This window comes from Drosophila melanogaster, chromosome 2R (assembly GCF_000001215.4).
Source record: "Drosophila melanogaster chromosome 2R".
Classification (NCBI taxonomy): Eukaryota; Metazoa; Arthropoda; class Insecta; order Diptera; family Drosophilidae; genus Drosophila; species Drosophila melanogaster.
The window spans coordinates 7,102,075-7,118,234 of record NT_033778.4 but is presented as its reverse complement, the minus strand read 5'-3'; the positions used below and the strand labels follow the sequence as shown (position 1 = coordinate 7,118,234).

The 16,160-nt window shown below is 46.0% G+C and overlaps 1 protein-coding gene across 4 annotated transcripts in view; it reads right to left on the bottom strand.

Annotated features, from left to right (window-relative positions):
* The window catches only part of esn (espinas), a 41,553-nt gene that overhangs the window by 9,634 nt on the left and 15,759 nt on the right, over positions 1–16,160 (bottom strand). For 3 of the 4 annotated variants that reach the window (NM_080251.4, NM_165507.2, NM_001273832.1), the window contains exon 2: positions 12,624–12,687. Coding sequence is in view for 1 of the 4 variants with exons in the window: in NM_001273831.1 (NP_001260760.1) it covers positions 10,311–11,293 (983 nt within the window). In the remaining 3 variants the exon portion in view is untranslated. Of the gene's footprint in view, positions 1–10,310; positions 11,556–12,623; positions 12,688–16,160 lie in introns of those variants that run through there. The other variant, NM_001273831.1, reaches the window with a different exon arrangement.

The window sequence follows — 16,160 nt, the reverse complement described above, 5'->3', positions numbered from 1 at the left end:
TTTTATACACTTTGCTACTTTATCTATTGACAACTTGGTTTTAATAAGGTGAGCTCTAATCCAGTATGTTATAATGTGCCGCTTGGATTTTGCAACTCCATTTATATCTCCATCCATAGAACATCATTTATGGAATACCATTCTGTCTATTATGCCTCTAAATCATTTCGGACTCCAACTGCCCGACTCATTTGCAATTAGACGGCTGGACTAGCGGAATACACGTATTCGTTTTGAGAGCCCGCAGGTATTTCGAATGACTTTTGAGTGCAATTACGGCGCAGCTGCATGCGTGCAGTTGTCCAATCAGATCTGATGAAACCCCGAGTCCGATTAGCAGTCATAAGGTTGGTTGCCACTCGCTTGACCGCTGCCCACAGTGGAATCTTCTCCGCGCCGCTTTCTGCGGTACTTTCACTCGGTTTGTGGCACGCCGCGCGATTATGCAGCCAAGCAGAGACGGCCGAGAGATTCCTGGTCATGTTTCGGCCTTCCTACCTCATGTGTTTTTGTGGCAATTAAAGTCATTTGTTTGGCTCAGAGTGCCGGCGATTGTGAGTGTTGTGTGAAATATTAAACGTTTCATTCACAAACGCCCTGCATATCGAATTGCACAACATTCAGAGCATGAATAACAGCCATACGCAGCCATTAGGCCTTCCACTTTTTTATTTACTAATCAACGTGAGAAGAAGCCCCTAACAATTTGCCATTCCAACGAAAGAGACCCGCTGGCATATGCAAATCGAAGACATCTCATCACAATCGGAGTTTAGCCTTCTGCTAATGAAGCTAAGCCCACAGAAAGTGAATGCCACTCCGGATGTGTGGCATGAAGGTACATTAGCTACTCTCCATGTGTGCATTAGTACCACATGGATGACCAGGAGCCATTAACACCTCCATACACTGCCATTTAGTTCGGCGTGGAGAAAGTTTACTGCCATTCTTCTCTTTCTTTGTGGCTTTCAATGCAAATTTCATTTGCTGCGCGGGTAGGTTCGGTGCCAAAAGTTGATCGATCACAGGGTACTTTCTAAACCAAAACCAACTGCCACTGGCCAGGGCGTAATCTGTCACCCGATGAATTGGTAACTGTCCGATTGACTTTGATAGCGGAAAACAGCGACCAAGCGCCGGGCCAAAAAGCAAAGAGCCACGCCAGATCCGATCAGATCAGATCAATTCAATTCAAATCGCAGTTCCAGCTGCCGAATATGGAATATGGCCAAAAGTTGTTGTTTGGCTGCCACTTTGCGGCCTAGACGCGTTCCGGATTTCGGTTTTCTCTTTTCGGCCAGAGAAACCTGTTGACTGTTTTCCACACGGGTGCATGCGATATCTGCACTAAACGCCACTTCGCGAGGCGCAAAGTACGAAAAATACGCAAAAATGCCGCATTGCCAACTACGGATGGCGGCCTGGACATATACATAAATTTAGGTTAAGAAGATTTTCAGTTTATTTGGTTTGATGTCTGTCATTTCCTTGATGGCCTGTCGCAGTTGCGCACGTCTGAGGATAATTAAAAGTAAATTGTTTGGCACTCCAATCGCACGAAAATGGCCCGAGAAATATGGCCCAGCCGTTCCACAACTGGCAATCCGGTCTTTTCGCTTGGCCAACACCGAGTGGTCGGCATCATTTTCGGTATTTTGAAGACACTTTTGGGAATTATATGCGATTATACGAGCTGGAAACTTGAGTGCAGAAAAGTGCACTGAATTTGAGCACAGGTGTGTTGGATAAATGGCCGGTAATTATAAAAATTACCTCTTTTTTAAATAACTTGAAAGATATGTACGACTAAAACCTGAAACCTTTTCGTTTCATAAGAAGCCGTGATAAGGATTGTTAGTCGAAAAAAAACCAAATGGATTTTGGCTTTTTGTTCTTCTCTCCTAGTAGCTGTAATTTAATCTTCTTTCTCATAACTCATAACATCTCATTTGTATGCATTTCACACTCTCCAAACCCATTACAAATGCCGAGCTCCTTCCAAATCGATTTCCCCATCTTACGGAGTTCAGCTGCGATCTGATCTAATCCAATTCAATCCTATTCGCAGCTTATTAACGGACTTTTCAGCAATTTCAGCACGTTTTGTGTTGCACAAATGCCAAATCCCAGCCGTAATAATATCTCAATTATGTGCAACACTACAATATCGATGGCATTTCTATTCGTTACGCCGATTGCAGCAGTCGCAGTGTTTCCACGATTTCATTAAATTTTAGACACGCAGTTTCCCCAGAAAAATCCGCAGCAGGAACACGTAACTGGTTCAAAATCATTTGGACCCCGCTCCACTCAGATCCCCAGAAACCCGTTTCAGCCAATGGGGCTCCTATTCTGGGAAATGCTAAATGCACTACGACACAGAACGGCTGAAATTGAGGCAGCAGCGCCAGGAATCGAAATTAATACGTAACATGCAATTCTTAATAATTGAAAAGAGTCGATGCAGCCAATCCGCATTGAATTACTTTCACAATTGGCCGAAAGATAAACGCCGTCTCGGCCGGGTTAAGCCGTGCATTAGGCCTAGTAATGCTTGATTATCCATGGCCAGCACACGATCTCCGATCTCCGATTTCAGATCACCGATCTGCAATCACCGATCGAGCATCCCATTTATATCTGGCCCGGGGGGCGTGGCAATGCGGGCCCGTTCAGGGCAGTTCGGATCAGGGTAGGGCCCATTACGAAATCTCGTTCATTGGCCCCCCCCCAACTCGTGACCTTGTTGCGTTGCGTGTTTCATTGTCTGGCCCAAACGACTCCCAAACGACTCGGAATGCCGCAATTTATTCCCCTATGCAGCCGAGTTTCGGGTTAAACTGCCGCGTTTGACTGGCTTTACGTCACATGAATACCCATAGCCCCAACTCCAACCGAATCCATCGGATGCGAAAGCGGGCCGTAAACCAAACAAAAAGTCCGTACATGCAATCGCGTCATATGTTGCACGTGTTGCTGTCGCTCAGCATTTTTATGCATTTCGACTTGTTTTCCCTCAGCTTCTTCGCTTTCTTTATGGCTTTTTGTCCGAGCATGAGCACATTCTGTGTGCCTGTCTGCGGCTCGAACCTCACCTGGAGTCACCTGGAATCGGGACCTGACCGGGGATAACAGTGGCTCTGGGATTGGGTCTATGCTGGGTTTGGGGGCCAGTCGGGCCCGTTGCACAAGTTCCTCGAATCCATGTTTGTGTTTGTGTGTGTATGTGCTGCTGCAACGCCTATTTAAGTACCGCCTGGTGATTTAGTGCAGCGTTACCGTTAGACGGTACACGTTATTCGCCACTCCAGAACCCAGGCTAGTGATAAGCCATAAGCAATGAGCTAGCTGCCTGCATCGCATCAGGCAGAGGCGTAGGCGCAAGATACTTTCAGGGGCTCTTTGAAATGAAAAGAGATATTTTCTGGGTTAAAAGCATATTAATGCAATGGTCGTACCAATTTGAGGAAAAACAAACGATTTTACTACATTCTCATGAAGATATTGACAAAGTTCTTTTCGGGGAGAAATTAGCCTCTGAAACCCCTTTCCGCGGATGCCACTCCCTGATATAGATGACCAAGTCAAACAAGAGCATCGTAGTCAACAGCTCGGCATCTGGATCTTCGTTTTCAGCAGCGGCTAAGATGCATAATTAATCGGAGGGGCCAAAAGAAGAAGCGGCGGCCAAATGCACTTGGCCAGCCCACACTCGCAGTTGAGATTTTAGAGCAAGTTGCTGATGCTGTTGCCGCTAATGTCGCGGCATTGCATGTTGCATATTGCTGGTTGCATGCTGCATGCGGCATGCGGCATGTGGGGCATGTGGGGCGAAACCCAACTCCACTCAAGCCGGGTTTGAGTCGAGTTTGAGCCGATTCGCGTTCGTCATTAACAGCTTTTGCTTAATTTTATGCAGCCTCCTTCTACCCCCCCTTTCCATCATTCCGTGCCACCAGCCTTCGAACGTCCCTCTTGCCGCGCTGTCAACAACATTGGACACGTTTCAGCGATTTCCATGTTGCATGGCTCGCTCTAATTTATGCAAAATGTTGTTCTTCTTCTGTAATTCGCCTCGTGTATTCGTTCGCTACTTGTTCGCTATTTTTGAGGCGTCTGCTCGGAGGTATTTTTCGTTTTTAGCGAACTTCGATACTTTAGTTGGTTGCTGGCTTTATTAGGCTGCCAAGTTAATGGCCAAGTTTTTGTGTGGCTTAGTTTGCCGCCTTTATTGATTTCCTTGGCAAAATGCTACTCTGTTGCCGGACTTTAATGTGTTCTTAATTCAGCCTTCGAGGTGAAGAAGCTTCATATGGATCCGATTGTTGACGGATTGTATCAGCCGGGTTCCGTTGTTCTGAACTCGTTCCCAGCATACAATTGAACCATTTAGTTAGCTGTGAATTCCTGTCCCAAAGATTACTCGCCAATGATACGCGGCTCCCACAGGTCTTAGACATAAATTAAATATCTCCTCTAATTTGATGTACTCCGCTTAATGATGATGATGATGATTGAAGCCGGTGATAAATGTAATTGCTTTCTTGGCAACAATCTCTCCGTGTCTCTTCCATCAAATTAAGGCACATCAAAGCAGAGATTACATTTGGGAATCAGAGAAGGCACACAAAAGTGCTCACAATAAGTTGATTAAATTAAAGTGCGTTAAAATCCTACGAAATAATTGACGCGACCCAAGTCTCTTTTCGAAGAAGCCCAGTGAAATTGGAGGAGCTCAAAAAAGCCAGAACAAAGACAAAGACAGAACAGCCCAAAAACGAAAAAAAAAAAAAAAAAAACAGAGCACAATTTATTGTCTGTGTTCTGTATGACAGCCGAGCAAATCCAACCGAGCGTGAAACGCGAGCAGAGTTCCAAAAGATGGATGAATGGCTGAATGGATGGACGGCCAACAGGTGGGCAGAGTTCTGGCCTGAAGCATTGGCCTTACCTGTTGGAACGTGGGAATCTAGTTTCGGCAGCGACAATCCCGGGATGGCCAAAAGCAATTACCGAAAATAATGCAACAGTCCAAACACTCCCTCGGGCGGAATTGATGTCTTTCCTGCGGTTGCAATGCACTCCGCTCACCCGAGTCACTCCAGTCACCTCAGTCCCTTCAGTCGCCTGGTTTCCCTGATATTCAGCTGGCCGTGACCGCAGTGGCGGAGCAAGTGCAGCCGTCTATGACCGCTCTGGTTCGACTCTCTGCTCCGATGATCAGCAAAAAGGCCAAAAGGATGTTTGGTTCCATAATTAATGATGGCATACACAACAGGCTCAAAACGTTGAACGGTTTTCTCACGCACAACGAATTTTCAATTTCCAATTTCCAATTGGAGTCCCATCGGGGCGTAAACGGATTATCTTTGCATGCGTTTGATCAGCCGCCGAGACTTCCTTCATGAAACAAGCGGACTTACGGACAAGCGGACATGCGAACTTACTTACGAACAGGGGGACTTGCGGACAAACGGACAAACATGGCTAACTGTAACTGTAATGGCAATCGCCATACCAATGTCAAAATCGTGTAGGTCCCTCCGCTCAGAACATGACAACTGACAAAAGCAACAAGCGTCTGACAGACAGGCGACAGGGAGGGAGACGGCGGACGATATGGTGAAACGGTGGGGGACAGGGACGGAAACTGAGCAAACAAACATCGGAATCAGCATCTGCATCAGCAGGCAACAACAACATTTCAATTAACAAAGCGGTAGGAGCAGCAAGGGGGGGGGGCGGTAAGGAGATGGACGGCTGGGAAAGTCGTCTTCTAATCGCCGCCTGTCAAAATAAAGTTGTGTGGTGCATCACAGGCGAACCTACTTAGGCCCCAAAGACTCCATACACTGATAGAAGCTTAAAAATGTTGTATACAATCTTGTGAAACTTTTAAACTTCAACACAGTTTTAAGACAATGGCTTTATTTAGCTTTATTTTCTTCTATTGAATTGAGAGGTATGCAATCTATTCCCATTTATTTAAAGTGCTCTAAAGTTTCTCTCAGTGCACTGTCAAGTCCCCAGCGTTTTCTAGGCGCATTCATGTGTATCTGCTAAAATGCGCAATTAAGTCATCAAATGTTTGGCCTGAGTGTCGTCCAAGCGACTTGACACTGCCACAAGCACACAGCCGTCCCAGACCAAGACCAAGCTGGCATTAGACTAATGCATTTGGGTGCAACCAGGAAGCCACTAGCCAGTCCGGTCCGCATTCTGGTCTTGTTCTGCTCTGCCGCAGAGAGGGAAACTGGCCAAGTGCGAAAGCCCCACTGCCGACTTTTACTGCCCCGGCCTCTGCTTATGAAGCCTGAATGGCCGAGGCCGCGAACAGGATCTTGTTAGAGCGGCTGGGCGCAGAACGTCAGCGGGCAGAGATGCAGAGATCCACAGATCCGTTAGGAGCTGGGTCCAATTTATCAGTTGCCATTTGCAGGGCCAGCCACAGCCATGGCCAAGAGCCCAGCGGCGTCTCATTAACGCTTCCAGTCGCGTAGGCGGCGCGACATATGCGGATTCGTTGAAACGGCCGCGGATTGATGCTGACGATTGTGTTCGAGTTGACCCAACTGACGTCCTATCTCGTTACACTGGGAAAAACGATGTAATCATCGGCCAGTGATTATTCCAGTTTACCAAGCACGTAGCGTCCTAAGCACCCTTCCCTAATCTTATGACGGGCACCTCAGATCAGATCAGATTCTTTATAATGGTATGCAGTTTTAATAGTCCGGCTTTTGAATGTACTTACTAAGCTCTAAATTATTCATTTTTCCTGGTGTAGAGTTAGCCGTAGGTGGATGTACCAACTAGGCTGACAACACGTGTTTTTTTAAGCTAAATTGCTATCTGGAATCGGAGGAGTCGAAATGCATCCATCTGCGAGCTGGCTTTCTCCGCAAAGTGCCGCGCAGATGGGGGGCGAAATTAATTTGCGGAAATCTCGACGCTCGAGTGGCTAAAATATTTCAAGCAAATCACGATTATCAACTTGAATTCCAGCTTCAGATCTGTGCGGGCGATCGCCGATCGGCCAGACACTTTCACAAGCTTTTCGACCAAGTGACATTTGTGCCAGTTTGTTACTTGGCTCGATTTGCATTTGGTTCTCATTAGGCCACCGCCGTCTGATTGATGGCAATTTCTAAAGTTTGTATTTTTAGAGCTCCCATGGAAATCAATGCGGTGTGTGGGCGACTGGAGATCTCGGCAATGCCATTTGGTAATTGTCCAGGTCCAGACCCAAGTTGCCACAATTTGGTAACGATTTGTAAAGGGGCATGACGGCACAAAACGGGCTTCAGGTTCGCTTCCCACCTGTATTTGGCCAACAAAGCGATGGCCATTAAATTAATTACACGGCCTGTGCTCTCCGCCGATTTCAATTAAACGTAAATTACGAAAATTAAACGCAACAATGCGCCAAACTGGTTATCGAAGTGCCCGACTCCCGATCGTGGCTAGAACACTTTACTTGGCTTACACACGCTCCCAATCAGCAACCTCTGACTTATTGCCACTAAATTGACTCCATCCTGATACGGAGCTCCTCGGAATTGTACATATGTAGCATATGTACCGCACAGGGCATCCAAGGAGAAAAGATAATCATAATCGGGCGGCAGAACAGGAAATATAATGAGCTTGCAAAGAAACGCCCTTCAATTTAGCCAGCTCCTCCCTCCCTTTCCCCTTTCCCCTTTGGCCCACGGCTTGTTTGGCTAATTTTATTTTGCGGTTTTCGATTTTATTTCATAAACACATTTCTGCTTTGCAAAATACTTAACCCTCCATCCCTCCCCTCCTTTGACCCGCCACTTCGAGATTATAAATTGAGTTTCCCCCAACTCGAGGCGAAATCAATCAACTCTTCTGTCTTCTTCTCCATTCACTTGTAAATCTTGTGTTTTGTTAATGCGTTTTATGGATTCTCGATTAGGTGTTGAATCAATAAAACGCGAGTTCTGACTTCCCAGCCACTTTAAGACAAAGATGGCTTATAAAACATTTGGCCCTGGGATTGTGTCACACTATAATGTGTGTGTCACTATAATAGGGGGTTGAATCTTCTGGAGAACAAGTTGTGGTTTTGATTGGCTTCGTTCGCTGACAGCCAGAGAAATTGCCCGAACGCCCAGCGAAAAAATAATTTGAAAATATGTAGAAAGAAGAAGAAAGGCCAAAGAAAATCAGATCCACTTCACTGAAGCGCTGAGCACCGAAGGGGCGTTACTTGATGTGTCCGCGAATCAGTTAAAGTCAGATTAAGCTCCCGCCCCTCACGACCATGCCTCTTCCCTACACGATTGTCGGCCTTTTGCCATTTCAATTAAAATGCCATATATCACGGCCAAAAGGCTTTCGCTCCAACTCCATTCCATTCCACTCGAATCCACTCGCAACTACTGCGCACATCGAATGCAATTAAAATCAAATGCGTAGCTCATTTTTAAATCACAGCAAATCGTAAACCGATAAGTCCGGAGTGAACCACTCGGGTGGTCCATGGACGCGGACTAGCCCCTCGCTTCTGGCCAACTTCAATTAGCCAGGCTGGCAAAAGAGGGCCGCCGGCGGTCCCAACTTATTTACTTTATTGTTGAGATTCCTATGCAAAGTGTTCGGCCGGCCAGGCGCTTAATTACGCTTTAAGTAGCCGCCAGTCAATATTGGGTTTGGTTTATTTAAACTGCGAATGTAATAGCCCCGCTGATTGCGAATGGCTCGAGAGGATGTGCATATGGATGTGGAACTGGAGGTGGAACTGGAGGTGGATGTGCGTCTCAAATTACAAAGTTCTGTTTAAGGGAAATTGATGGCGCACTCCTTCCACCAATATTTTATGGCTTCACCCAAAACAAAATCTAATTAACAGTTTGCGTAGATTTATGAACAGAAGTCCATGCAAATGAAGTCTGCATGCGGAATGCAGAGAATACAAAAGATGGAAGAGATGGCAGAAATGGCAAAGATGCCGAGGACCTGAAAGATCTGAAAGATCTGAAAGATACAGAATACCTTTTCGATGAAGGGCACTCAGTCAGGCGGCAAAAAGAACTCAATTTATGAAGTCGTCGGATGGAATTTATGAGGCTGCAGGATGCAAACACAAGGTGACGGGCGATCGGAGGAGAAGGACCTCGTGAGGATGGGCTCAGTGGACCCGAAGTTCTGCCAGCCTCGTTTAACCGCTGCTGTTGCCACTTAGCTGCATGCAATTCATTTTGCAGTTAACAAAACTCGACAGCGAGGCGAAGGAAGGAGCACGTGCTGGCCAGAAAGTTGATAAATAACTTTCCGGTGCCAGTTTTGCAAATAGTCGGGCATTAATAACACCTTCTTAGCGAGCCCACAAAGTCGCCTCCAGCTGACAGAGCCTCTTATGGCGGATTATTTGTGCCATTATTCGAGGGTGACCTGTAGGATTTGTACTCTCAGCGCAATTGAAACTGATACGCGTAGCCAACAACGGCTGTTGATCAGGTGAAAATGATAAACTCCGCTCTATTTATGAGCCGCCAAAGAGGTATGCCTTATCGTTCTGGATTCCTTAAGAAGTTCTGAAGAAATTAATTTATCCTAAACAATATGAAATCTAATAAGGGAAAGAAATGGCGATGGTGACAAAAATGACAACAGAAAAAAAGATCACGGGATTAATTCCATATTAACATTGCAAACTTCAAATGGGCTATAAACCCAAGGGCCAAAAACAACAATCGTGTCCATTGGTTTATTACCTTTTAAACAATTGCAATTGTAGTCGGTAAATTCGGTAAATTGTTTGGCCTTCGTACTTCTCTTTCAATAGTTGTAAAAACAACATTGGTAGAAAGTTGCAGACCCACATTTTCAACGGCAGCTAAAAGGTATTAAATTACCAAACACGAAAGCGGCCATTTTCAATATAACGAGTATTAACTCAACGTAAGTCGGAAATCTATAAAGCTGTCAGTGTGCCAGCCCATTTTAATGCGATCTGCCTTGCCTATAACTTCGAATAGCCAGTTTAATTTGAAGAACCATAAAGTATGATTCCAGTGGTTAGGAATAGAATCCTCCAGAACCCAACTGCTCCTCAACTCGGAGCACGGAGCACGGCTCATATGAAGCTATTAAGCAGCCATCAAATTGGGCCGTAAACTCTCTACTGCGACGCCCGTTTTATAGTCACTTAAATTGGGAAATGCAAAGCTCATCAAATGGATTTCAAATTAGTTGGCCACATTCCCGCCGACAACTCCGCTTTCCCTCGCCCACTTATCGCCGAGAGTTATGGCCATTAGAGATAGCCGGTGGAAACTCACATTTTGGGTGCTGTGGCTGCCGGCGGTGGCGGCCTCTTTGAGTGGCCATCAAATCTGGCCAATTGTTCTTCAATATCGCTGAGCTGGATATCGTCGGCAATGGCCTGGTTGAAGTAGCAGTTGGCCTTCCTCCTGCTCTTGTCCACCTCGAGGAGCTGCTCCGTATCCTTGGGATTTAGCCAAACGGCGTTCCTGTTGCGGCAGCGGTTCAGGTTCCTCAGATCGTCATATCGGAGGATCTGCTGCCCCTGGATCCTTGCTATCTGGGAGGGCGTTAAGCTGCCGGTCAGCATGGCCACCTCCACGTCATCGTCGGTCTCCCCGTTGCAGGAGATTCCCGAGGAGTGGAACTGATCCTCGCTGCTCAGCTTCCTCTGCACGCAGCCGGAGGATTGGGCCACGGCCATGGCCAAAGTGGGTGCAGGGGATTCGTTGGGCAGCTCCAGCGCTATTTCGTAGGGTGCTAGGGTGATCGTGGTGGCCTTTGGCTTGGTCTTGGTTCGCACTGCCGACTTGATGATGCACTTCGCAGGGGCGTTGCCCCGATGTTTGGAGCACGTGGACTTGCTACTCTGCTTCCTGGGCGTCAGTTTGGTCACCGTCGATAGCCGGGACTGCTGTCCAGCTCCTATCTGCGGCATTTTCGGCGGCTGAACCTGCTCCTCCAGCCGCTCCCGGCTGGCCAGGCGCTCCCTTTCCGCGGACACAGCCCGTCGGCGACTCCGCCGTATGCTGGGCATGTTCCGGGGGAACAGCTTGCCCGCCTCCGCCTGGGAGCTCTTGGAGAGACTGTCGCAGCTCCGGTGGCGGGTGGGACTGCCGCTGCTGGCGGTGGTGGTGGAGCTGTCGCTAATCGTGGTGGCCGTGTTGGCCAGCACTGAGGAGCACTCGCTCAGGTTGACGATGTCCCGGTAGTTCCTCGACTGATCCTGCTTGCCCACCTGCGGCAGCCGGATCTTCCACCAGCGCTTCTTCGAGAGCATCGCGGTGAGTGGAACGCACGTCAATCACGGGTCGCGGGCCAATCAATCAATTGACACATTAACGAACGGGGAACACCTTAAGCAGTTGGCAGGTATGCGGCGGCCTGCAATTACCGTCGCCAGCAATTAACGGGCGATCCGCTTGCTCCAATTACGTGCACTCGCGATCGGATTGATACGTATCGGCTGGGATTCTATCTGAATTCCTGGTTCGCGAAAGAACAGCACTCGCACCGCTCGCTTTGGGGCTGCTCAAACAACTGAAGATTGTAGAAAGTAGCTGTTGGCCGAAAGGCGGCTTTTGGCCAGGTTGGTGCAGGTCAAACTCACCACCAAGACGATCCAGCCAACTCACCACAGCTCTCTTTCTCTCATCTATATATCTCTCGCTCGCTCTTGTGGCCCAAGCAAGTGCAGGTAAAACAGGTGGCACAGGTGAGTCGAGTGGCTTTCGGTTGAGTGCTTCGGATTCGAGCCAGAATGTGGTGGCGTTTATTAGCCAGCTATTGAAGAGGCAGATTCTGGTAGCTGCAACTGGTTGATGCAGCTGTCTTCGGGCCATTTGACACATTTCAGGCCGTTTAGCGATTGACCCATTTCAATCACGGCCAACAAGGGAAGACCACGGCCAGCGTCCCTTGGGCGTTGTGTTACCACATTAGCAGCGCACTCATAGGTGGTCATTAGACTGCGGGCTTGGTGAAAATGTGGTAATCGGGTAAGGCCCCTCTCATGAAATCCATCCGTTTGCCCCGGAATGGAAATGAAGACGGGCGGATGGAACGTGGACGAGGGAACAAACCAATCATTGGAAATTAGGGTTTGTGGCTTCCCTATGCTGCACGGGACTCTCTTCTTGTGGCAGCACACGGACGGTAATGGAGTCGACACCGATTTCACATATTATTCAATTAACACGCAGCTACTGATTCATTGCAATTGAGGCTGAGCTAGAATTTACTAGCCAGTGCAATTATGTCCTGTTGATATTTGGGATAAGTATTCTTCAAAATGGTTTTTAGTTTAAAGTTATGTGGTGATTTTGATAATCGACTTAATAGATCAAAGACCAGTTTCACTTCCGAGGCATTCCACTAACTATCTCGGATATAAAAATGCTATGAAAATTATTTGCACAATATAAAATGTGTCTTTCGTTGAATTATTTTGAGTCGCTATATAAAGTGTCTCTCTCGATGAATTAATTAGAGCCGCTAACTTCTCACACTTTGCAATTATACTTTCTTCTCTGGCTACTAACAACCAGAAATAATTTAAAATTAGTGACCTTTACTACAAGCTAAAGGATTCAATTGAATTTTTAACTTACCTTCAAAACTCTCCCAAACGAATTGCCATTGCGAAGTTTGCGTTTTAACAAATTGTTTCACCAACTGCAATGAAAGACGAAAGTAAATAAATTAATTTCCCCATTTAACGTTAAATATTTGCACTCTCTTTCGACACTCAAAGAGTGATGGGCGAAATGGCCCAACTAATTGAGGACCAGGCCAGAAGAGAACAGCCAACATGAAGCGGCTGAAGGCAAACGAAATAAGCAAGTGACTGCCAAAAGTATTTTAATTGCCCGGAGTTTTCCGAAAAGAGGGGCGTCAAAACTTTATTTGACAGTTGGAACAACTGAACAATTCATGAAACAATTTTGATTAAAACCGAGACACACGGTCTCCAACTGGAGAAATGTCAGCGAAAGCAGTTGTCAGATGCCAGCAGCAGGTGAAAATTGGTGCACTGAGAACATTAGATGCTCAAGGTGATTGTATTATCATTATCGTTAGTAATCAATCATTGGTTGTATGGTCGATAGACAATGCCTTTAAGCTCCATTCAACTATAAAACTAACTTCTGAATTAGATTCACTACATTTCCCGACCACATCTTAAAGAAGGATGTTCTGCTTGATTTAAATGACAATATGAATACTCCTGACTGAATACTGTAAAGAAGTGAAAAGTGGGGATAATTTTTCCAAGTGTAGCCCTTTTCCCACTTTGGCCATGGCCAACAGGTTAAAGTCAACGTCATTGCAGCAGGAGCGCAAAAAACAACAAGCCCGAAAGTGACGCTAGTAAAACAACGACGATAATATCCTGCAGAGGTCGTAAAAGTTGAGATTTGAACGTGCAACGTACACGTGTAAGTCAAAAGTTGCCCCGGGCGGTGGGCGGTGGGCGATGGTCGGAGGAGGGGCGTGGCTGTTTGGCGCAGCTGCCGCCACTACGCGACACAAGATGGCGCTGCGTGGCACTAAAAAGTATTAAAACAATTTACACTTTGTAAAAAAGGCAGCAACGGGGCAATAACACCGACTGTTGTGCGGCTTGTCGCACGTGTCGCGTGGGGTGGGGGGTGTGTAGCTGTGGAGGGGTGGCTGTGTAGTGTTTTATTAATATTTTTTTCACTTGCCCCAAACAACATGGTGCCTGTCATAATCATAACTGTATCTCAGCGGCAAAGACAACGGGAAAATGGTAACAAAAATATAAGGAAATAAAATAAAATCAGGGTTGCCGTTGACAATCGCGTTATCATAATTCTCTTCTACTAAATTCAAATAGCATTTTCGCCTATTTGCATAAACAATGTGAAAGTCGTAAAGTGAAAAATTGCAAAATATATATAAAACACACAAGCGAGTGGGCAAAGGCAGTGGCAAAGAGAAAGGCAGGGCGAAAGCACTTCAAAAGGGGCGGATGGGCATAGATGGGCATAGAACGCGCAAAAAGTAAAGCTGCAATTGCTCGCTGAACAGTGAAGGCACAGTGGGGCAAATCGGTGAACCAAGGTGGTACTTAAGCCCCACAATGTTAAAAATTATATGTATATTCCAAACAAAAGTCTACTATGTATTTATTTATATAGATATGTGCTTGTGATATTTACGCTGGCATAGAATATACTTCGTTTCTAGCATATATTTCATATTTCACAATTATGTTCTTGAGGTTGGAGTTTTCTTCAAAATTCAATATATATTGTTGTAAGAATAACTAAATATTTAGTAAATTCATTTAAATATGAACTGTTCTAATAAGACAATCTTCGAATGGTTTAGTAAGCTTTCATCAATATTCCTATGGTTTTTATGACTTAAAATTAATTAAAATTTCGCATCTACGAATTGCGCATTGAACAGAATAACTTTACACTAACACTACATTCAATCAAATAACTTAAAGTTACCGTTAATTTTGTTAGCATTTTTGTACTATTCAAGGTGGAACCACAGTGTGCATCCTCTTGCGATTCTCTGGTTGCTTCCGCCATGGCATAAAAACCACCAACAGGGAGTCTTTTCAATGAAAAGCGAGGTGCGTAGCCCCAATCCGCTTGCCAATCTCGGCGGCTGTGCCTCCTCCTGCTCCTCCTGCCCCTCGTCTGACTTCCTCTTAAGACAATAAGCACTGGGCCAGGATGTTTGATGGGGAGTTGGGCTGGAAAGGCAGGCAGGAATCAGCGGGAGTCGCCACAATTCACACACTCGTGTGGCAGGAGTGTGTAGGCGGCAAATGTTTCCCTAATGATGACGTCGCTTATGAATTGTTGTCGCTGGCGGGGAAATGTGGCAAAAGATCTCAAGTGCTGCCTCCGTCGTATTTATGAAAAATATTGTTGCTCAGGGGTGGCGAAAACAACGGGTAGCTGGGAGGAGCAATGATTACGTTGATTTGCCAAATGGCGCTGATGACAGTCGGCGACTGAAGAGGCTCCGCAGAGCCAGCGACTACGTGAGTCTACTGATTTTTAATTAAAAACGCAAAAACACAAAAACCAAGCCGGTCGGAGGAAAACCACCCGAACCTCTGGGGGAGAGTGGAAAAAAACGAAGAAAGCGGGGCTCGGAAACAACAAGGAAAAACTCAAAGTGCGCGTCACAAGGTTTCCTTTTGTTAATCGACTTGATTGTAAATATTTTCTTGCATAAGCTCTGTTCCCTTACTCCTTCCAATCCTGTTCTGTCACTCCCCTATATTTGACTAAACAGAAGAAAATTTTATCAAAATATTCACTCAATTTAAAATTAAATGAAATCGTACAAACCCATAAATATATTTTAATAACTGCAAAGTATATATAACATCAGAGATTATTTAAAAGATTATCTTAAATATCACTAGACTGCTACTAGGCTTAATACTTTAGCTAAACCTAACTGAATTTTCCTCAATTGAAATGAATCCCCTTTAAGTTAAGGTTTTGTTTAAACTTTATAAAGTGATGTAACATTTTTTTCGGCCAGTGCTGGTTTGTTTTTTGAACGCCCTGCGACTGTTGCTGCGCTTCCAACGGCACAATCACCCAGAAACACCCCACCAGCACCACCCCGTCTGCACCTGTCGTCCTTGTTGGCAGTGGCTTCCTTTCGCCACCCCGCACCACAAGTCCCTCCCCAAGTGCCCCCCCCAACACTTGGCTTTGTTATTTATGGCTTTGTTGTTGCCACGTGATGCTGTTGCTGTTGCTGTCGCTGTCGCTTTCCGTTCCCAGTCGATGCGTCCCCAGTTGATGCGACGTGCGTTTTCCTCACCCACCCACTCTGTTGACTTTTCACGCCCCTCAAAGGGAAATAAGGCACCAGTTTGTGTTTTTAATTTGACAAACATCTCGCGATTCCATTACTTCTGTCAGCAGCAGACGGAGCAGATTTCCAGCTCGTATTATGAAATCGAAAAAAAAGGAACTCTTTTTGCAACTTGTTAAAAATTGTCCTTAGAATCTGGATGAACAATATAGATCTCAAATAAACAGCAGAAGATACCGCAGTTGGTTAATAGATAAGCGGACGGACATACGGACTTGTCCAGATTGACTTAAATAGTAATCCTGATTTATTAGACCGGGAAC